This window comes from Triticum aestivum, chromosome 5B (genome assembly GCF_018294505.1).
Source record: "Triticum aestivum cultivar Chinese Spring chromosome 5B, IWGSC CS RefSeq v2.1, whole genome shotgun sequence".
NCBI classification, from domain to species: Eukaryota; Viridiplantae; Streptophyta; class Magnoliopsida; order Poales; family Poaceae; genus Triticum; species Triticum aestivum.
In genome coordinates, this window is record NC_057807.1 from 670,664,743 (window position 1) to 670,687,322 (window position 22,580).

Consider the following 22,580-nt stretch of genomic DNA (forward strand, 5'->3'; position numbering starts at 1 on the left):
TCGCGTCAAAACAAAAACAAACGCCGCATTAACGGCGACAGCAATGAGGATACGGCAGTCAACGCCGAATTTCGAGGCTCCAAGCCCGGTCAATGGAAGAAGCCATTCAGAAGAACCACTCCGGGCCCGTCCAAATTGGACTGAATACTCGACCACTCCTGTCAAATACATGGAACCCCCGAAAAGCCAGCTAACCACACCAACAGAGATTGTTGGGTATTCAAGCAGGCAGGCAAATTAATCGCCGAAAACAATGACAAGGGGCTACACAGCGATGACGAGGAAGAGACCCGGCCGCCGAACAACAGAGGACAAAAGGGATCCCCCCCTCAAGTTCGGACGGTAAACATGATATACGCAACGCATATACCCAAGAGGGAGCGGAAGCGTGCACTAAGGGACGTATACGCGATGGAGCCAGTGCCCCAAAATACAACCCATGGTCCTCTTGCCCGATCACTTTTGATCGAAGAGACCATCCGACCAGTATCCGCCATGGCGGATTCGCCGCATTGGTTTTAGACCCAATCGTCGATGGATTTCACCTCACGAGAGTCCTGATGGACGGCGGCAGTAGCCTGAAACTGCTTTATCAGGATACAGTGCGCAAGATGGGCATACACCCTTCAAGGATTAAACCTACAAAGACAACCTTCAAAGGCGTCATACCAGGTGTCGAGGCCAGTTGTACAGGCTCAGTCACACTAGAAGTGGTCTTCGGATCCCCGGATAATTTCCGAAGCGAGGAGTTAATCTTCGACATAGTCCCGTTCCGCAGTGGCTATCACGCTCTGCTCGGACGAACCGCGTTCGCAAAATTCAACGCGGTGCCGCATTATGCATACCTTAAGCTCAAGATGCCAGGCCCTCGTGGAGTCATCACGGTCAATGGAAACACGGAACGCTCCCTCCGAATGGAGGAACATACAGCGGCTCTCGCGGCAGAAGTACAGAGCAGCCTTTTAAGGCAATTTTTGAGTCCGGCCGTTAAACGACCGGACACGACCAAACGCGCCCGGAGCAACATCAACCAAGACCACCTGGCACGTTCCGAGCACGCGTAGCAATGCGGCCTCAACCCCAGCCCTCGCACAATTGTAAGACAAACTCTCCGCGTACATAATTACGCCCTGGAGATACCATGGGCATATGGGGAGAGGCACAACCACAACAGACCCAGAGTGCGGTTCGACCACACCAGGGGCTCCCAAGTGTGTCGCTCTTTTTATATTTTATTTCTCCCTTTTTTATATAGAACTCTGTTCGGCGGCGAACCTGCCGAACTCATGATGCAACAGCCAGGGAGGGACAAAGGCTGCGACGAACACTCAGGTGGTCTCCATTACGAGCATTAAATTTGTTAAATACACCATTCCGCGGCCTACCCCTAGAGGGAGACGCCTTTTATTCGTCCAATCCCTTGCTTTCCGCACTATTTGTATCATTCCGCACTCATAGCATATCTTCTCGAATAAAATGCAGCACTTTTTGCCCATAATTGCATTACCTTATATATATATATGTTCATTTACGACATGTTGCATCCGTACATTTTGGTACGGCCAAATACACCAGGGGCTTATGTTCCCCGCATTATGGTGTGATAAAGTCCGAACACTTTCACAAGTGCGGCACCCCGAACTTATAGCATTATATGAATCGGCTCCGAATCATGTCTTGGGTCAATAGTTGGGTTTGTCCGGCTCCCAAGTTTGGCACCTTACGTTCCGTTCTATCGGCTAAGGTAGCACTGGGAGAACCACTGCGATTGCGCCCCGGTTGAGCCGGGTTAACGCCTTAGTGGAGAAAGCTAAAACTGACTGTCATGATAAGGCGAGAGACTGGTCGCTGTTCAAGAGGTCTTTTCGGGTCCTTAAAGACCTACGCCGCTTCGAGCGAAGTACCGGATAATGTCCGACGAAGGCGTGGATAGCGCCCCGAATTCGGTCTTCCGAATACTAGGGGCTTCGCCGAAATTTAAAATTATAGAATTCTATGGCTAAGTGAGAGTGTTCAAGCACAATAAGTCCGGTTGCCTTGTTCGTTGTGTTGAGCGCCTCCCTAGATGGACCCAAACATGGGAACAAGAGTGCTCAAGTTTATCCCGAACACCCCAGCACTCGTGGCATGGGGGCTGAAGCCGACGACTTGCCATCTCTCAGATTTAATACACGGCCGCACAGAAGGTAATATTTTAAATTAACAAGCGTTGCTTAGCGCATATGAACAAAGTTTCCAGCGCACAGGATAACACATTGCGAATTCACTCAATAATTACATCCCCGAGGCACTCATCCGCAATCTTGCGGGCACCCTTCAGGACAGTCTTATAGTACATCTCGGGCGTACGAAATTCCTTGCCCGCTGGTGGCGCGTCAGTGATTAGCTTCTCCGCATCCAGCTTGCCCCAATGCACCTTTGCGCGGGCAAGGGCCCGACGAGCACCTTCAATACAGGCGGAGCGCTTGATAACCTCCACCCAGGGGCACGCATCCACCAACCGTCGCATGAGGCCGAAGTAGCTCCCAGGCATGGCCTCTCCAGGCCACAGCCGGACTATGAGGCCCTTCATGGCCTGCTCGGCCACCTTGTGGAGCTCGACCAGCTGCTTCAGCTGGTCGCTAGGGGGCACCGGATGGCCGGCCTCAGCATACTGAGACCAGAAGACCTTCTCCGTTGAGCTCCCCTCCTCAGCTCGGTAGAATGCGGCGGCATCAGACAAGCTGCGAGGCAGATCTGCAAACGCCCCTGGAGAGCTCCGAATTCGGGTAAGTAACACGTAATTTACATTCACATGCTTGCTTTGCATGAAAAATGCCTTACCCGCCGCTATCTTCCTCACCAACTCAATCTCCTGAAGGGACTTATGGGCATCGGCCTTGGCAGTTTTGGCACTTTCGAGAGCCGAGGCAAGCTCGGACTCTCGAGTCTTTGAGTCACGCTCCAAACTCTCATGCTTTTCCATGAGAGCCTGGAGCTCTTGCCGAACCACCGCCACCCGCGCCTCCTGCTTTTCTCGCTCTGCCCGTTCCGCGGTCGCATTGCGTTCGGCCGCGGACACAGCCTCCTTCAGGGTCGCCACCTCGTTCGTGGCCCCTGCAGTACCCATGTTATCCTTGTTATTTTTTGTTGCAACCTAAATCCTTTTCTGTAAGGTACAAGTTCAAAGTGGTGTTACTCACCTCCTTTGTCCTGGAGCTGCTTCTTGGCGCGGCCGAGCTCTTGCTTGGACCACTCGAGCTCCTGCTTCAAAGCACCGACCTCCGCAGTCAGTGCGCCAGAGGTCAGCAGCGCAGCCTGCAACCCATATTGACATAATTTTTTAGCAACCCTGCGTATATCTTCTTTTTTTCAGATCCTCAGTCCGGCTTTTCTTTCCGAACACCGAACCGAGCATTAGGGGCTACTGTCTATGCGGTATTACATTGCATATTTTTAACTTCTTACCTCAAAGCCTGATAGAAGGCTACTGCAGGCTTCGGTCAGCCCGCTCTTGGCAAGTTGTACCTTCTGAATCACCGCACTCATAATAGTGTGGTGTTCTTCCTCGATGGAAGCGCTCTGGAGCACCTCCAACAAATTGTCCGGCGCCTCCGGTTGGACGGAAGCCGCCGGCGTCACGGTCTTGCCCTTCGTGCGAAGGGGCCGCCGGCCGGACTCCGGAACCACTGCGGGTTCTGATGTGGAGTCCGGCGCAAAGTCCGAGAGGTCGCCTTGTGGCGCCTCCGGAGCCTCCCCCTGATGGGTCCCTTCTTGGGATCCCACCTCGGCGTCCTCGGTGTCGCGAGGGGTGGAGGCGGTCGGGATGGAGTCTACATCCGACGGAGCCAACGACCCGCTCGATGAAGCGGGGAGATCATCATTGGCCGGACTACAGGCAGCATGCGGCATCAGAATGACACTATGTGACACAGAAAAAGAAATTATAAATCACTCAGGAATCCGGATACTTACGATCTCGCTGGAGGCCTGGCCCTTGAAGGCCATTCTTCCTCGCCAACGTTGATGTTGGCGGAGCTGTCCGGGGGAATAGTCCTTCCCCTCTTGGACCCTTCGGCCTCCCCTGTTGGGGAAGCCTTCCTCTTCCTCTCTCCCTCCTCTGGGAGAGAGTCCTCTTTCTCCTCCTCGTTTTCGGGGGAGGAGTCCGCCCCGGAGTCGTCGGACACCTGAAAATGGGAACTCTTTCGAGCACCCGTGGCCTCCTTCTTGGCCTTCTTCTCCGGCACCACGTGCGGTGCCGGAACCAGTAGCCTTGCTAGACGGGCGTCTAGTGGGTTTTCTGGCATGGGAGCCGGGCAGATAATCTGCTCCGCCTTCCTCATCCAGTCCTGTCAAAGGAAAAGGGGAAATTAAAACCCGCATAGAGTCAAACTATGAAAAGCAAGTGTCCCGTAAAGGGGTAGAATCACTTACCTCGTCGGCTTGGCACTGCGAGCGAAATCTGCGATCTTCAGTCGCGGATGCGGGGGCTTCGGCGCCCTTAAACAGCACCCTCCAGGCACCTTCGTACGTCGTGTCGAAGAGCCCGCTCAGCGCCTGGTGTTGTTCTGGATTGAACTCCCACAGGTTGAATGCCCGCTCTTGGCATGGGAGAATCCGGCGGACGAGCATGACTTGGACCATGTTAACCAGCCTGAGCTTCTTCACCAGCTTCCGGATACAGGCTTGGAGTCCCGTCAGCTCCTCCGAACTACCCCACAGCAAGCCCTTCTCTTTCCAGGAGGTGAGCTGCGTGGGGATACCAGATCTGAACTCGGGGGCCGCCGCCCACGTAGGGTTGCGCGGCTCGGTGATATAGAACCACCCCGATTGCCACCCCTTGACGGATTCCACGAAGGCCCCTTCGAACCAAAGGACGTTGGGCATCTTGCCCAACATGGCGCCTCCGCACTCCGCTTGAGTGACCTTCACTACATTCGGCTTGACATTGAAGGTCTTGAGCCACAAGCCAAAGTGGGGCTGGATGCAGAGGAAGGCCTCGCACACGACGATAAACGCCGAGATGTTGAGGATGAAGTTCGGCGCCAGATCATGGAAATCCAGGACGTAGTAGAACATGAGCCCCCGGACAAAGGGGTGAAGTGGAAAACCCAGTCCGCGAAGGAAGTGGGGAAGAAAAACGACCCTCTCATGGGGCCTGGGGGTGGGGATGAGCTGCCCCTCGTCGGGCAGCCGGTGCGCGATGTCGCCGGACAGGTAGCCGGCGCTGCGCAGTCTTTCAATGTGCTCCTCCGTAATGGAGGAGGTCATCCACTTGCCTCCCGCTCCGGACATAACTGGGGAAGGTTGAGACGAGATGTGCGGGCTTGGGCACTGGAGCTCGAGTGCGCCGAGATGGATAAGCAAAGGAGGAAGAAGGCGTAGGTGAAAAGGTAAATCCTTATCCCTTATATGGGCGGGCGAAGTCTACGCGTCCCCCACCGGCCTGGTAAAACTCGCTTATCCCCCAAGCGTCACCATCAATGGCGCGGTTGGGTCACCCACGTCCGTATTGATGAGAATCCCGGATTAAGGGGGAACACGATCTCTGCTTCGACAAAACGTGCCAAGGAAACCACTTCGCTAAATGCGCTGAGGTGGTAGAGTAAAAAACAATTCAAGTAATGGCTTGGTAGTGGCGTGACGTCATGCCGCAAAAAACGTCAACAGATTGAACTTGTGTATATGTTATTCTCTCTACGGTGAATGTGGAATTTATTTTGCAGAGCCGGACACTATCCTGGTGTTCACAATCTTCTATCATTCGGAGGAGGAACCCGCCTTGCAATGCCAAGCAATATACGCACCGGACTTATCGTCATTGAAGCCTGGTTCAGGGGCTACTGAGGGAGTCCTGGATTAGGGGGTGTCCGGATAGCCGGACTACCATCATCAGCCGAACTATCATCGGCCGGACTATCATCATCGACCGGACTCCAAGACTATGAAGATACAAGATTGAAGACTTCGTCCCGTGTCCGGATGGGACTTTCCTTGGCGTGGAAGGCAAGCTTGGCGATACGGATACGTAGATCTCCTACCATTGTAACCGACTCTATGTAACCCTAGCCCTCTCCGGTGTCTATATAAACCGGATGGCTCTAGTCCGTAGGACACAACAACAACCATTACAATCATACCATAGGCTAGCTTCTAGGGTTTAGCCTCCTTGATCTCGTGGTAGATCCACTCTTGTAAACATCCACAATATCAATATCAATCAAGCAGGACGTAGGGTTTTACCTCCATCAAGAGGGCCCGAACCTGGGTAAAACATCGTGTCCCTTGTCTCCTGTTACCATCCGCCTAGACGCACAGTTCGGGACCCCCTACCCGAGATCCGCCGGTTTTGACACCGACAGCGCTACTGCTAACCGGGACCAAAATGTGTGCCAATTTGAAATTTAGCAGCAGCGACCTCAGAAAAAGCGCGCTACTACTACATCCATAGCAGTAGCGCGGCTCGCGGCACCGCGCTGCTGCTAAATGGAGTTTGGTGGACACCCGCTGGTCGATATTTGTAGCAGCGCGGTTTACACCGAGCGCGCTATTGCTAAAAACTTGTCAATAGCGAGTTTCCCGCACACGCGCTACTACTAATTAGCAGTAGCGCTCCTTTTTGAGTCGCGCTGCTGCTAAGATTCTGTGTATAGGCTTTTCCCTAGTAGTGCTTGCAATTCATCATACCTGCTCGTTTTAGCACATCTGACACATACTTTTATTGACTCAAGACTATGCCATCTTTAACCTTTTTCACTTCTATTCCCAAGAAGTAGTGCAAATCACCAAGATCTTTAAGAGCAAAGTCTCTCCTTAGATCTTCAAACAATGCTTTGGTTGCATCCTGTGATGAGCTTGCAACAATAATATCATCAACATATAGTAGCATAAAAATGATGATTTTGCCTTTTCTGTAGAAGAATAGTGATGTGTCAGCTTTGGATGGCTGAAAACCAAGTCTTTGGAGTTTCACACTCAGCCTAGAGTACCATGCTCTAGGTGCTTGTTTCAAACCATATAAAGCCTTATCAAGCTTACATACATAATGGTATTTGTCCTTTACCTCATACCCAGGTGGTTGTCTCATATACACTTCTTCCTCTAGAACACCATGAAGAAACGCATTCTGCACATCCAATTGATGAAGACTCCAATTGTTTGATACTACAATAGAGAGAACAAGTCTGACAGTAGCTGCTTTCACAACAGAGCTAAAGGTATCCTCATAATCTATACCATATATTTGTTTAAAACCCTTTGCAACTAGTCTAGCCTTGTATCTGTATATTTCTCCATTTGCCTTTCTTTTAATTCTATAGACCCATTTACAGTCAATTAAGTTTCTCCCTTTTGCTGGAGGAACTAGATGCCATGTTCTATTTTCCATAAGAGCATTATATTCCTCATTCATTGCATTTTTCCAATTTTTATTTTCCAATGCCTCTACCAAAGTGTTTGGTTCTCCTGTGACAGCAAGACCAACAAAACGCCCCTTGTCATACCTGACTGTACCATCCGTACACACTTTTGGTTTTAAGGTACCATGATGAGATCTTGTTCTTGGTGGAGACACAAGAATCATCGCAGAAGGCGGCTGCACAGAAGATCCGGAGCCCTGCACAGCTGATCCGGAGCCTGACCCGGCCGCACCAGATCCAAGGAGGATCTTGTCGCCATCGCCAGCATCTGTGCCTGGCCCGACAGCAGCATATCCGAGGCGGATACTGTCACCCGTCTGTGATGCGCCTGATTGGCCCGCGCTACCGTGCGGAGGAGACCGCACCACTTGGCGGGTGGAGAGCGGCGCCTCGCTGCTTGTGGGTCCACCTGACCCTGAGTGCGCCACAGTGCCCGTGCCCATGGGCCCGCGAGAGGACACGCGTCGTGGCGAGGCTGGGTCGCCCGCTCCCGAGGCTGATGCGGTACGGGTCCCACTATCCGGTGCGGCGGGCAAGGGAAAATCTTCCCCGGGGTCGCCGCTAACTGGATCCAGCGCAGCACCTGAATCTGCACTGTGTTCCGCGCCTGTCTGCTGCATAAAATCATGGCCAACAATAGAATTTCCACCAAAATTTATAGCAGGATTTTTATGAAGATTAACCGAAGGATCAACTGTCTGTTCGTCCCCATGATCAAGAGGTTCAGATGGAGCAGTTTCTGCAAGAAGAAGAACTTCGGAACAAAGGGGAACGCCAGGATTTGGATTAAGCGAGGCAAATGGAAAAATTGTTTCGTCAAAGATAACATCTCAAGAGATGTAGACACGTCCTTCTTTGACATCGAGACACTTGAACACTTTATGGAGATTGCTATAGCCAAGAAAAACACATTATTTTGAACGGAATTCTAGCTTCTTAGAATGAAAGGGTCACCAGAGATTTGGCCAACATGCACAACCAAAGGTGCGTAGAGCATGGTAGTTGGGTTTTTCATGAAACAATTTTTCCAAGGGAGTATCAAGATTGATCACTTTGCTAGGAGTGCGATTGATAAGATAGGTGGCGGCTAGAAAAGCTTCGTCCCAAAATTTTAAGGGCATGGAAGCATGAGCTAAAAGCGAGAGACCCACATCTATAATGTGGATATGTTTTCTCTTGGCTGACCCATTCTGTTGATGGGCATGTGGACATGATATGTGATGTGTGATCCCTATTTGACGAAAGAATGAGTTGAGGCGCTCATACTCACCGCCCCAATCTATTTGCATGGTGATAATCTTGCGATCAAAAAATCGTTCAACTAGTGCTTGAAACTCATGAAACACTTTGAAAACTTCTGATCTATGTTTGAGGATATATATCCATGTGAATTTGCTAAAATCATCGATGAAACTCACATAATAATTTTTCTTATTGATTGAATCTCGGGCAGGCCCCCATACATCAGAGAAAACTATCTCTAAAGGAGCTTTTGAGATACTACCAGAATTTGGATAGGGAAGTTGATGGCTCTTGCCTTGTTGGCAAGCATCACACACTCCCTCTTTATTCAACTCTTTGCTAGAAAAAGAAATTTTACTGTGTCTAATAACATGTTGAACTATTGCCGAGGATGGATGTCCTAAACGATCGTGCCCCCTTGACGGAGAGATCTTGGGGGTGCCAAGTGCATGTCTGCCCGAGCTTATAAGAGCTGATGATAGGGGATAGAGCCCGTTTCTAAACCTGCCGTGGAGGAGGGTTTTCCTCGTTGCCTTGTCCTTGACAAAGAAAAATTGAGGATGAGTTTCAAGAAACACATGATTGTCATAAGCTAGACGATGAGTAGAGATCAAGTTTTTGGTGGCTTTGGGCACATGCAAAATATTTTTAAGATGAAGATTGCGAGTAGGGGTACGAACATATGCATGACCTATATGGGAAATCTTCATACCTACGCCGTTTGGCACGTTTACTTGATCGTGTCCATTGTACTTGTCACGGGCGGTGAGTTTGTCGAGCTCGCTAGTAATGTGGTCTGTTTCACCTGAGTCCACATACCAGTTTGTGTCCATACCGTAGGAGGAGTTGGTGCTGACGGCTGCTGCACTTTTCTCCTTGTTGAAGGAGATGTCAAAACGGCGATAGTACTCCATGGTCGTGTATTGGGCTTGGTGCAGATTTGGCAGAAGACATGAGGCAGATCGTTGCGGCCTCCTCCATTGCCGCGGCCGCCGCCGCGACCACGACCACCGCCGTCGTTGCCACGGCTGCCTCCATTGTGGCCACCGCGGCCACCGCCATGGTTGGATCCACCGCGCCCGCCGCGAGACACGGCGTTGGCAAAGGAGTGGGAGGACAGCCCTCCGCCTTCAAACATAGCCAATCTGCTTTCAAAGCTGATCAGCTGCGAGTAAAGCTCGCTCACCTTGATTTGCTGAGTCCGAGCATAGATCATGGAGACGAAGAACATGTAGTCGTAGTCGAGTCCCGCCAGGATGTAGGACACCATGTCATCGTCGGTTAGCGGCTTGCCCACCAATGCCATCCCATCATCGAGCGCCTTCATGCGCCCGATGTACTCGGCCATCTTCGAGTTGCCGTTCTTGGTGGTGGAGAGGGCGATTCTGGTGTTGACGACATGTGCTTGAGTTTGGGAGATAAAGATCTCCCTGATGGCGGCCCATGCTTCGGCTGCCGTGTCGTAGTGTGGAACCTGAACCATAACAGGGGCTGAGATGGAGTTGAAGATGAAGCTCAACACCTAAGAATCTCAAGCCTTGTCGATGTCGTATGCAGGGTTGGGCACGTCCGTGGGCTTGCCGTCCTTGTCGCGGAGCTTCTGCTCCGGCTGCTCCCTCTCTAGATAGAGGTAGGAGACGAGGTGCGCCCCACGGATGGCCACCATGGCTTGCGCGCGCCATACCAGAAAGTTGGAGCGATGGAGTCGGTCGGCTATGGGGATGAGGGCAGGCACGGCGACAGCGGAGCTTGAGGAGGCCATGGCTACAAGAGATGTGCTTAGAGGAGATAGGGTCTGAATACCATGAAAGATGGCTTGAAGCGTATGCCTAGCAGGGACGCGTTACATGTTATATATACCCATAGGCTAGGGTTTACAGGATTCGATAGTTAGGTTAGGCTTGATCCTCAAGTTAGCTAATCTACAAGATAAGGATCGAAGCAAGAACCTAACTAGCAGATTACAAGATCACCACGCACGCAACTTAAAGGGTATATTTGGTTTTATATATACAACCATATATACGTACATTGTATTCCAACAAGGATATGGCTGCCAAGGTATATGCCGTTTTTCACTACAAAAAATGCAACAATAATGCAGTACACAAATAACATTTGCGCATTTTTTCTGTCTTCCAAATGAACCAGATATGGGACATCCAGAGAAAGACGTGTGTCGAAACGCTAAAAGGTTTCATGTTTCCAGTTGTGGCTGTTGTTTGCCATCCTAGTCTTCCACTTGTAATCACGGGTATTACAAGAGATGGCATCGTTCATTTTTGGAGCTTGACCAATGTCAGGTAAACGCTCACACTTTCAGGTAGGAGTATGCCCCCCCCCCCCCCCCCCCCCCCCTTTTTATTTCAAAAAAAGGAGTATGCCCTTACGAAAACACTTTCACAGTTTCCTTCAGAGCTTTGCAATGTTTTCAACTAATGCTAGCATGACTTGAGAATTGAGATACTACTAGAATGTGTACAATTTCCCTAAAAAAGGTATATACAATCAATGCTAGTTTCACGCAAGTCTGCTTTGAAATGTTTTCTCCCATGTGATACAACTAAATTTACGGGAAATTCGTAAGTGATGGTAGTACATTTTTCCCAGGTTTGAGAGAATCCTTAACGTCGGTTGTCATCAAGGTGTCTGTGGTCTCGCTGCATTGACGGAGTCAAGAAGGTAATCGATAGTATTTAATGTTCTTGCTTTTACAGCCCAGCATTGCTTCACCGCATGGTAATTGGAGGTTGCTTGGATAATTTTTGCCATTTGCCTACATACTCGTTTTCCATTATCCTCTCTGCCTATGATGTCGAGCATGTAGATTAAAGCACATAATCTTTATCTGTCAGGGTTTTGATTGGACATGGTTCAGCAGTATCGATGGTGGAGATCCATGACGAAGAACCAGCTGATATCAAGGGCGAAATGGAAGTCGGTATGAGCGGCAACGATGAAAATTCCGTGTGAGCAACGGACTAGAAAAAAGACCATCGTGCTGAGCCTGAGCGAGGCCGGACAAGGATCCGATATATGACTTGTTGTTTTAGTTTGATATATAGATAGAGCGTTTATGCAGTTGGCTGGTTCGTGCTCCTGGGTCTGGGTGTATATCCAGAGGCTTCACTTGGCCTACAAAATGCATGAGGGATATCGATCCATGCCATGGATCAATAGACCATTTAGCTAGCTATATATGGAGGTGGATGGACTAGGATAGTACAGTCGACTCTGCGAGGGCATCATCCATTACACACGCGCAATGCAATTAACTAATCAGATGCTTGTGGAGAAACAACCGGTTCTACAGTACTTGATACATACCATCACCATTGGTCAACTGACTCGATATTTTCTAGCTTAAAAATGAATTTGGAGCCAACTACTTACATGATCAGATCAACTGCTCGTCGCACGTACAATTATGGCGCACATTTGCGTGTGTGCGCCTCGAGCACTATTGTTGCGTCATCAAATCTCAACACTACTACTAGTACTTGCGCGTATACCTAGGTTGTCAATTTTATCACCCTAATATAAATTATATAACACAAAAATTATACCTTTTGAAAGTAGAAACTCCAAAGTTTATGTTGGTATATTTTTTGTAATATATGACTTGTATTAGGTTGGTTAAATTGACGGCCTAGGGGTACGCACACGCCCTGTAAACTGAGAGAGAGGTAGTACTACGCTAGAAAAACAATATCGACACTGCTGATGTAAAATAATAATATTCTCTCAACACTACCGACTACTGCTGGTTGGTCTGTAAATTAAGAACAGCGTATGGTTTTTCTTAAAGAAAAAAAAATAGCAATTAGGATTATTATTTTTCTTTGCGAGTAGCAATGAGGATGGATGGATAGGGATGACCCTCCATTTTGGGGGCCTTGCGCGAGTGAGCGCAGCCGAAAAGCAGCGTCAGTCAGTCTCAGCAGGCATCGTGTAGCTCAGTAAAGAAAAACAGGCATCGTGTAAAGAGAAAGGCAGGCAACGTGTAGGGAGCACCCCCGTGCACACAGCACGCACGGATGCATCGCCAAGTTTGTGCAGAAATATCAGCGCCAGGGTTAAGCCCGAGCCATCTACTGTAATCATCATCATCAAAGCGGTGGATGGGGAACCTGATGCCACACACATGGCTCCACGCGACAGCGACGACGGCGACGCCAGGAAGCTGCCAAAGTTGATGCAATGACCCATCAGCCATGCTCATTACCGGAGCAGTAGCACGTCGCACTAAATCCGTTCAGTTAGTTCATTAATCGTGGTCAGTCTAGCTAGCGAAACAGGAAGGCATACGCTGTTCAAGTGTTGATTATTCCGCCATGGAGCGAATGATGCTCGCTGCGGCCACGGCGGCGAGCGTTTCACCGGCCATTTGGATGGACGCGCGCGCGCGCGACGACTCTTCTGTCCAGGCTTGGCGTGCCGTGCGGGGTTAAAACTGTAGATGGTCGTCTGCAAGATGATAATAATGATTTAATAGGTGTTGGGTCATCATTAGCCTTTCCTTGCGAGCGTGATCTTTTCATGACTTTGCTCGCTTGATTTTGAGCCCAAGATACATCTTTTTTTTTTAGCCCTAGCCTAAGATACATCATCATTAGAGAAAGTTAAGATGCATAAGCGAACACAGAAAAATTAAGAAGAAGCAAAAAGATCAGCATGCACATGTCGGCCGGGTACGGTGTTTTCGGCCTGCACCGACTGCCCATATATTATCGCATGATTGGATTGCCATCGTCTTCGTCTGGATGATTGATGTTCGATTGGACCGCGAGCGTACTATTACTAGTGACGTAGTACAATCTTTTGGAGAAATCCAATGTTATCATTATTTCAAAAACCACATCATATATTAATTAATCAACATAGTTATTACAATCATTCATTACAAAATTCACCACGCAGGGCGGAACACTACTACTAACTAAGATATCATCTGATCTATTATCAAAACTAAATTTAGCAATCATAGAGGCCACCACATTGGCCGGGCGATTGATCTTGGAGATCTTAAGACTAGATATAAGCTTGGAGATACTCATCGCTTCCTTCTTCAAATCCACCAATGACGACCTGTCAAAATTTCCATTTTCTAGGGTCGCCATCATAAACGCACAACCAGTCTCTAAAATTATAGGATTTTGTAGAGTAATACCTATATAAAGACCGACAATGCATGCCCGGAGCTCCACCTCCTCCATGCTTTTACAAAGTCCAATGAAATCCCGGGATGAGACTATGACCCCCTCCGAGATGAGTCCCTTGCCACCACCCCCACACTCGCCGCACCAATGCTCTCCACAAAACTTGCATCTACGTACATTGATCTTTATATAATTCAAAGGTGGGAGTTGCCATATCACCTGAGCTTCTGAAGGAATAGCAACAATACTTGAATCGGCCACCTACCTCTTACCTTTATTTTTAGAGTCGACCTCTGGGTATGAATGACAATCGACAAACGATGCCCAATAATTATGTACAAAACTTGCAGAGGCTGAGACGGATTCCTTCCCCTTACCAAAAATCATGTCATTTCTCAAATGTCAGGCTCTCCAGAAAATGAATATAATTTGATCACACATAGTAGAGCTTAATTGATCCAAAAGAATAAGAAACTAACTCAGCCCTAGTATACTTGAGAGCCTCCTTCGCAGGCAAGATCCAAATATCTCTCATGGCCATGCGCAACGCATATGCCTTAGGACACACGACTAGCGCATGAAAGGTACTTTCATCTTCCACTCCACAGATAGAACATGTATGAAGAGTGGTTTGGTGGTGGAGAACTTTGTTTACTTGGACAACCAAATTATCAGTAGCGACATACCAAGCAAAAATACGGATTTTCTGAGGAACATTGGCCTTCCAAATAATATCCCACATTTTTCTCTCTCCCAACATCTCACCACTATATTGGCCCTCGTTATCTTTATGGTCCTTTAGACTAAGCACAAGTTTATACACGCTTTTAACCGAGAACAACCCATTCTTCTCACAGTGCAAGGCAACAAAATTACCGTCCCCAAGCGACTGAATCCGCAGCCTTAGGATCTCCTCCGCATCATGTGGATAGAACAGGTTCCCAATCAACTTCTCATCCCATCTCCTTTGTCCACTCATCATTAGATCAGAAACCCATTTGATCCTGGTCCTATTCTTATTTGTAGTAACTTTAAGGTCTGAGGCTCTTGGAAGCCAGTTATCTCTTCAAATATTGATATTAGACCCATCACACACTCTCCAAATACCATCAGATTTAAGCAGATCCAATCCATGTAATATATCTTGCCAAGTGAGCGATGCCGCTTGGGGAAAAGTTGTGTCAAGAATATGCCCCTGGGGATAATATTTTACCTTCATCACCTTGGCGCATAAGGAGTCTGGGTTAACCACAAATCTCCAAGCCTGCTTAGCCAGAAGGGCTTTGCTTAAATAATCTTAGATCACGAAAATTCATGCCCCCTTCACTTTTCCCCAATATTTTTGGTATACAAGATATCGGAATATCATATAATAGACGCGATTTTCGTCAAAATGATGCAAATTCCAGCTCGTCTAACTTGGTTTGTACATCACCGGACATATGCTCTCGCCCTACTTTACATATAAAGCATAAATAAAAATACACGGCCGACCGATACAAGATGATGAAGGAGCCCCCTTATAAAGCAGATACCGGAATAACCGGACAACATAAACATACATGACTACATTGTCGAAAGCTAACACAGGAGCCCTGAATACAACACCACGACCCACCCTAGAACACCCTAGAACACATAAGCTCCACGACAAAGCCCTCAAGAGGGGAAATGATACTAAACATCGTTCTTGTCGAGTTCGAGACGAGCAAGGGTCTTCACTCAAAAACCTGGCATGAAGAGGAGAACCACAAGAACGTCCTCAAGAGGATAGTGACAGCTACCGTTGAGCAAGAACGGCCTAGCCCTTTGGCCTAAGCGAGCTCTAACGCCGCCACATCCATGGTCATTGACGCCGATCCGTCCTACGATGCAGCAACACCCAGGGCGCCCAACTCAGTCCGACGCCACGAACGAGCGCCAGACAGGGAAATCACAACGCGAGGGCTTGTGCCAGCACGGACCAAGTCAGCCCCCCATACATGCGCAATGTCGGACGTCGTCCAACCATAGACCAGATACCCAGCCGCGACCCTTACACCGACATATAACAATTGGACGTCACCCGAACCAACCCATGGGACCCCAACTCGACATGGCCGGAGGTGGCCAAGGGCCAAGGACCTCCACCTGAATTGGCCACGCCTGCACAATCAGGCCTCCCCGTCGTCTGCGGCTTGCCCTTTTGGTCGTTGTGCAGGGGCAGGGACACGGGACAGGAGAGGAGGTCGAGTCTTGAAACCGTGATGTTTTCTACCCTTCTACCTAGATTCTTCGTCCCAAAAAAATGACTCAACTTTGTATTAACTCGGTACAGAGTGAGTACTACATCACATTTTGTCTAATCTTTTTCTACCCTTCTAGTTGCTCTGAACCGTAAATCGTAATAAGTAAGCCAGAAACCAGAACTAGACATTTCAAAGTGAATTAAATGCGAGATCTCGACATGTTGAATTACTGCAATGTACACTTGGTAAGAGTTGACCAGTCCACAACTGCAAGCAACGACAAGAAAAAAATCTACAGATTCTCGTGGCATATCCATTCACATTCGTTAAAAGAGAGAAGAAAAAAAAAAGAACCGAACGTGGGTCCCACACTCACCGTCGACGCAGCTACCCACCGAACAGAAGATAAACTTACCGCAAATGACACCGGGCCCCCACATCATCACCAAACCGGGCCCCACCCGTCAGCCTCCCCCACTCCAACAGCCTAACCACCTTCCCGGCCCCATCCCTACAAGAGCGAGCGCAGCCACCGCAACCCGCACGCGAAAGCGAAGCCCAGTTGAAATTAAAAGGGGAAAATAAACCCAGACCACTCGCCGAACAGTACACCAACCCCCAATCCCACCCCCGCCGCCGCCCCTGACCGGCGCCATGGCCGCCGCCGGAGAGCGGCGCCTCCTCGCGGGCCTCCTCCTGCTGGCCCTGATGGTCTCGGCGCACTGCCTGGACGGCGGCGCGGGCCACCACGGCCCGCGCGTGAAGCGGCGCCGCAAGAAGCGCGAGATCCACTCCCCCGTCAAGACGGTGGTGGTGGTGGTCATGGAGAACCGCAGCTTCGACCACGTCCTCGGCTGGCTCCGCGCCGGCCGCCCCGACATCGACGGGCTCACCGGCACGGAGTCCAACCGCCTCAACGCGTCCGACCCCTCCTCCCCGGAGATCTTCGTCACCGACAAGGCCGGCTACGTCGACTCGGACCCCGGCCACGGCTTCGAGGACATCCGCGAGCAGATCTTCGGCTCCGCCGACACCTCCGCCGTGCCGCCGCCCATGTCCGGGTTCGCGCAGAACGCGCGCGGCATGGGCCTCGGCATGGCGCAGAACGTCATGAGCGGCTTCGCGCCCGACTCCGTCCCCGTCTACGCCGCGCTCGCCGACGAGTTCGCCGTGTTCGACCGCTGGTTCGCGTCGGTGCCCACCTCCACCCAGCCCAACCGGCTCTTCGTGCACTCGGCCACCTCCCACGGCCTCACCTTCAACGCCCGCAAGGACCTCATCAACGGCTTCCCGCAGAAGACCATCTTCGACAGCCTCGAGGAGGACGGCCTCTCCTTCGGCATCTACTACCAGAACATCCCCGCCACGCTCTTCTACCAGAGCCTGCGCCGGCTCAAGCACCTCCTCAAGTTCCACCAGTACAGCCTCAGGTTCAAGCTCGACGCCGCAAGGGGCAAGCTCCCCAACTACGTCGTCGTCGAGCAGAGGTACTTCGACTGCAAGGAGTTCCCGGCCAACGACGACCACCCGTCGCACGACGTCGCCCGGGGCCAGAGGTTTGTCAAGGAGGTCTACGAGACGCTGCGGGCGAGCCCGCAGTGGAACGAGACGGCTCTCATCATCACCTATGATGAGCACGGTGGCTTCTATGACCATGTTCCCACGCCTGTCGTCAAAGTGCCTCAGCCTGATGGCATTATTGGCCCTGACCCTTACTACTTCAAGTTTGATCGGCTCGGGGTGCGCGTGCCCAGCTTCCTCATCTCGCCCTGGGTTGAGAAGGGCACCGGTGAGTACTCCTTAAGTAGTAGTTTTGCTGCCCTTTATCTTCGAGTTCGTAGTGTCTATAAGTAAATTTTATTTATTGATCCACTCTAGCTGCAATAGGGATGAATTGGCTTGCAAATGTTATTAGCTTGCGCTGTGTTTTTGATAGGAAGACTAACTTGAAGATGAATGATGTTTGTATGAATTTCTTATTGATTTTGCATTGAACCATTCACTTGGTATAGTATAGAAGCATGTGGTGAGCTTGTTTCTGGTAATACATATCGATGACCTGATGGCCTCTGCGTTTTAAAATATTGCATCTGAATAATCAAAGTTTTCTAGTAAGAAACTTGGCCAGTAACTTAACCTCTCCATCTTGAAATTGCTCTTTTTACCTTTTGTGACTTGCTTCATATATCAATATCTTAGTACTAAGCACCTTGCTTTGACTTTTGTGCAGTGATCCATGAACCAAATGGTCCTGACAAAACATCACAATATGAGCATTCATCCATCCCTGCGACAGTAAAGAAGCTATTTAACTTACGTGCTAACTACCTGACAAAGAGGGATTTATGGGCTGGGACCTTTGAGAGCTACCTCAAAGTTCGAAAGACACCAAGAACTGATTGTCCAGGTAAATAGTTTTTGTAGTTCAGCATGTTACTACACTAATATGTTTGAGTTATGACATAGTTGTCATTTGATTGGCATTATGCCAGCCATGGTTAGTGGATGTTCATAAATAAGAGTAGATAGAGTTAACAATGTTTACAATTGCTTTTCAATGTGGATATAAATGGCTGATTCTATTGGCATCCTAATCACATATATTAATTTTATTCGAAACAGAGAAACTCCCAGAGGTTACAAAGTCTCTGCGTCCATTCGGTGCCAATGAAGATAAATCTCTATCGGAGTTTCAAGTGGAGTTGATTCAACTCGCCTCTCAGCTCAACGGTGACCACGTGCTCAACAGCTATCCGGATATTGGCAAGACGATGAGCGTAGGAGAGGCAAACCGCTACGCAGAGGATGCTGTCTCCAGATTCCTGGAAGCTGGAAGGATCGCTCTTAGGGCAGGTGCAAACGAATCCGCTCTGGTGACAATGAGGCCCGCGCTCACCAGCAGAGCCGCAATGTCCACCGGCTTGTCATCTGAACTCTGATGGACTGTTACCGGATACTGCCAACAGATTCTGCATCACGATTACCGCTACATCTACATCGGCTGCAAGAGTACGGTAGCATTTATGTAACGGGTATTAGATCTTGCACATGGATTTTTTGTACATATACGCCATGATACTTTGTATCTGAAGCTTAACTTGAGCGGACCCTCGTGGTTTACGCCGAGATATCAGCTGAGGAGTATCACCCAACGACGCACCAGATGCATGCCAAATTCCACTTCTGGATAAGCTGTGGCTGGTGTTGTACCTATTCAGCTCTCTACTGTACCTGCTTGTATAGCAGTTGAACTGCAACGTAAGGAAGTATTGTACCATGAATGATTGTTGGATTTGGCCACCTGTAACTATTTGCATCTGTCTGGATTTGATACAGTTCTGAATCTTTGTTTCACTTCAAATAAAACTGTCAAATGTCAGGCAGAATTTTCGGAATACAGTAGCCAACACTGGCCGGGTGTATGCTCACCAGCCAGAGAAAGGCACATCTCAGAGGGATACCTTCTAACTCCATCATTCATTCTAAAAAATCTGTAGCTCCAAGCATTTTATCGAGGCAAAACCTCACTTGCATACTCTATTGCTTTTATCTCATCCCAGATACAGATAGTGTCTCGTCTTGCCATAATAATAGATAAGAAGATAAATATGTTCACTCTACTTTCCTAGTGTCATTGAAAATTAAGCATGTCCGCGTTGCCACTCAAGCGACCAAATAATTGTCATCTCCTCATCTCCTTCAGTTCTCAGTTTGTTGATGAGGTACGACCCCATCATCTCCTTCAGTTCTCATGCTGCACTTCCAGCCCCGCTTCTCATCTCGGCATGACTTGATGAAAACCGATTTATACTTGTCGCTTGGCGTGCGCAAGCTGATCAAGAACGCGGGATGTTTGACAGGGACTCGTGTTGCTGCCCATGGACACGGTTATGATGAATTGCCTGATCTGTCTGTAATAGTTGTGCAGGCAGTTCTCTGACTTGTCCGCTGGTACTCTTTCAGATGAGAGGAGAGTGTATCTAACAGGCATAGACAGTGTTTATCATCTCAAGCCAACACGGTGTATAATGTCAGGACACCTGCAGCAAAGATGGTAATAATGTAAATCAGATTTCAGGGAAACTCAAGTGAACACTTTACAGATATCCCTTGGCAATAACAACACCCTAGCTAGTGTGTGGAAGTTGGAAATGGACCTCCCCATGTGTCCGTGGGTCAGAAGAGAAAACTTGTGAATTCAATGATGTGTGTGTGTTCTACATGTCTGTTTTGGAAAGGCGAAGCAAGGACATAGATATGATAAAATGAAGGGCAAACAACAGATTACTTTGATTATCATAAAAACACCGCCGGAAGAAATTGTGGTCAGTCTGCAACACTTATTCAGGCTGGCATATCGTGTCTGTAAGTTAGAAATTCTGGCCATCAGCAAGTTCTATTTATATTGCTTTTTTTTGCATGGTAATACGTGTCTCATTTATATAGAATAAATATCAAGTTACAAGGCACGTAAGTACTGACCATACATGACTGAAAAGATAGGAAGATCCTATGCAAAATACCAGCGCCTGTCCCTTTCCTTCGACACCACCGAAGCGGCCACCAAAGGATAAAAAGACAGATCACCTCTTCGCCCAAGCTCGACGCGGCTCCATCGCTGATCAGCAGCTTTACGGACCTCCAAAATAGTTTGCCAAAAGCAAAACCATAGCCGTTGAAAGAATCAGACCGGGGCAACATGTCCCCGGATACGCCATCGAACTTCAGAATTGACACCCTCGCATGACGACGACGTCGGAGAAGGAAACCAGAACTGCCCGCCTTCGACCACAGACCCAACACAAGATACTCCATCTTCCAGCTGTCACTTGCGTAGACAACCGTCTGCGCGTACTCCTGAACGACAAAGCCTCCCTGCTCCACCATGACGTCGGAGACAACGCCACAGCAACGGGGACAGAGCAGAAGGAGAGACACACCTGATGGAGTTGCCGTCGCCGCCTCGTCAACACCATCCATGAACCCTAACGCTGTCGATCTGAGGGATCGACATAGACACGATGCCATCAACTCCGAGACGCTGCCATGAAGGACACCGCCGGTGTGGGAGTGGGGTTGAGGCAGATTTATTCGTCCGGGCGCCGCTCCCACCACCCCAACGACGCACCACGACCTACAAATCCAAAACCTAACTACAGAGCGGAGGAACGGGGTCCCCCCTGCCGCCGGAGCAGCAGTCGAAGGGAGAGGGGGCCAGCGCATCGGCCGGTGGAGATCGGAGGAAAAAGTGCCTCGCCCTAGTCGCCTGGTGGCGGCGGCGGCTAGGGTAGGAAAACTGTCGACCCTATTTATATTGCTTTTACTAGGTCAATGGTGACGCTCGTTGCCGTACTCGTGTATTTTAACAAAATAATGGCAGGAGTATTTCAAAATTCTTAACCTGTAAGTATCTGAATTTTATTACAAACAATTCAAGTTATTGCCCCTCAGTAAATGTGCGGATTATTGCAAAATAAGCTCAAAGTAAACGAAGCGTTTATAGGATTCATCATTTAATATCTCGGGCACCGGATGCTTGAGAGTCAACATTTTTACAAAGTCTGCAACCGAATATGAATGTTTGGGCACATGGCTCTAATCGAGCTCTTCTGAAGATGGTTCGCTACTTCTCATCATTTCAACACTCTCAACCGGGTTTGGTTTCAGCTTTCCAGCAAACTTGGCTAGTATTACGGTCTGGCTCTCGGCATTTTTTTCTACGTGTGCCTCCATGTCGTCAGTTCATAAAATATATGAAGAATAAGCCACTCCAGATTCCATCCCATGGTTTGGGAAATTTCTTATAGACTCATTCATGCGGTAATCTATTTCGGTAGGGTAGTCGCGTGTGTGCTGCGTGTTCCGGTTATCCTGTGATCGGCATTGGATGAGGGTCACCCCATCTCCTTGTATCGTTCGCTCTTGTACTCTGTTTAATTGTTGCTTTATATGTGAAGCGGGATGAAAACCTGTTTCGAGAGAGTGAGAGGTGCATGGAGTGGCCCACTAGTGCCACCTGATTGTATTTTGCAAATTGTAGCACATGAGACCCACGGAAAAGCTCCTTCACGTTCGCTCGTTGGAGCGATCGAATCGATCGAAACGGAGAGTCTTGCGACAACTTCCCTGATATCTCACTGGACCCACCACATGATTGCAAAGATTTGCCAAGACGTGCATAACCCACCTATTAATTTCCATATAATCTGCCCCCCCCCCTTGATTTTCAGTGAGGCCGGGTGCGGGGCCCACAGTAATTACCATAACCCTTCCCCTAATCTTGTACGTAACCTAGTGCAGACTTTTCAAATAGGGAAGATCCCGGCCTGTCGGAAAGCGCGCGTTGGCACGCGCGCGCGCAACTGAGACCCATGACCTTTTTAAGTAATAAAAGCAAGTTATTCTATAAAAAAACTGAGAGCTGCACAAATTTTATTTTAGTGTATTAAAAGGTTGATGAAGGTTGTTTATATTCCTTCCAAAACTGTGTGTTATGTTTGGTTGAACCTGTCGTCTCCTCAGATTGTATGTCGAATGGCAGTCATTAACTTACG

General features: G+C 49.1%; 1 protein-coding gene and 1 pseudogene across 1 annotated transcript; one reads left to right on the plus strand and one right to left on the minus strand.

Moving 5' to 3' along the window:
• Positions 1-9,788: 9,788 nt before the first annotated feature.
• LOC123118193 (uncharacterized) lies at positions 9,789-9,928 on the minus strand (annotated as a pseudogene).
• A 6,640-nt stretch (positions 9,929-16,568) lies between these two features.
• On the plus strand, positions 16,569-19,361 carry LOC123114074 (non-specific phospholipase C1). The gene is made up of 3 exons (XM_044535437.1): positions 16,569-17,815; positions 18,257-18,433; positions 18,649-19,361. The coding sequence occupies exons 1-3, from the start codon at positions 16,681-16,683 to the stop codon at positions 18,963-18,965; spliced, it is 1,629 nt and encodes a 542-aa protein (XP_044391372.1). The 5' UTR covers positions 16,569-16,680; the 3' UTR covers positions 18,966-19,361.
• The last annotated feature ends 3,219 nt before the right edge of the window (positions 19,362-22,580 follow it).

Excerpts from the sequence above, each read along its gene's own strand:
- LOC123114074 (XM_044535437.1), top strand. The coding sequence starts at position 16,681 with ATGGCCGCCGCCGGAGAGCGGCGCCTCCTCGCGGGCCTCCTCCTGCTG. Across the intron at positions 17,816-18,256 it reads CTGGGTTGAGAAGGGCACCG|TGATCCATGAACCAAATGGT; the intron begins GTGAGTACTCCT and ends ACTTTTGTGCAG. Across the intron at positions 18,434-18,648 it reads ACCAAGAACTGATTGTCCAG|AGAAACTCCCAGAGGTTACA; the intron begins GTAAATAGTTTT and ends TATTCGAAACAG.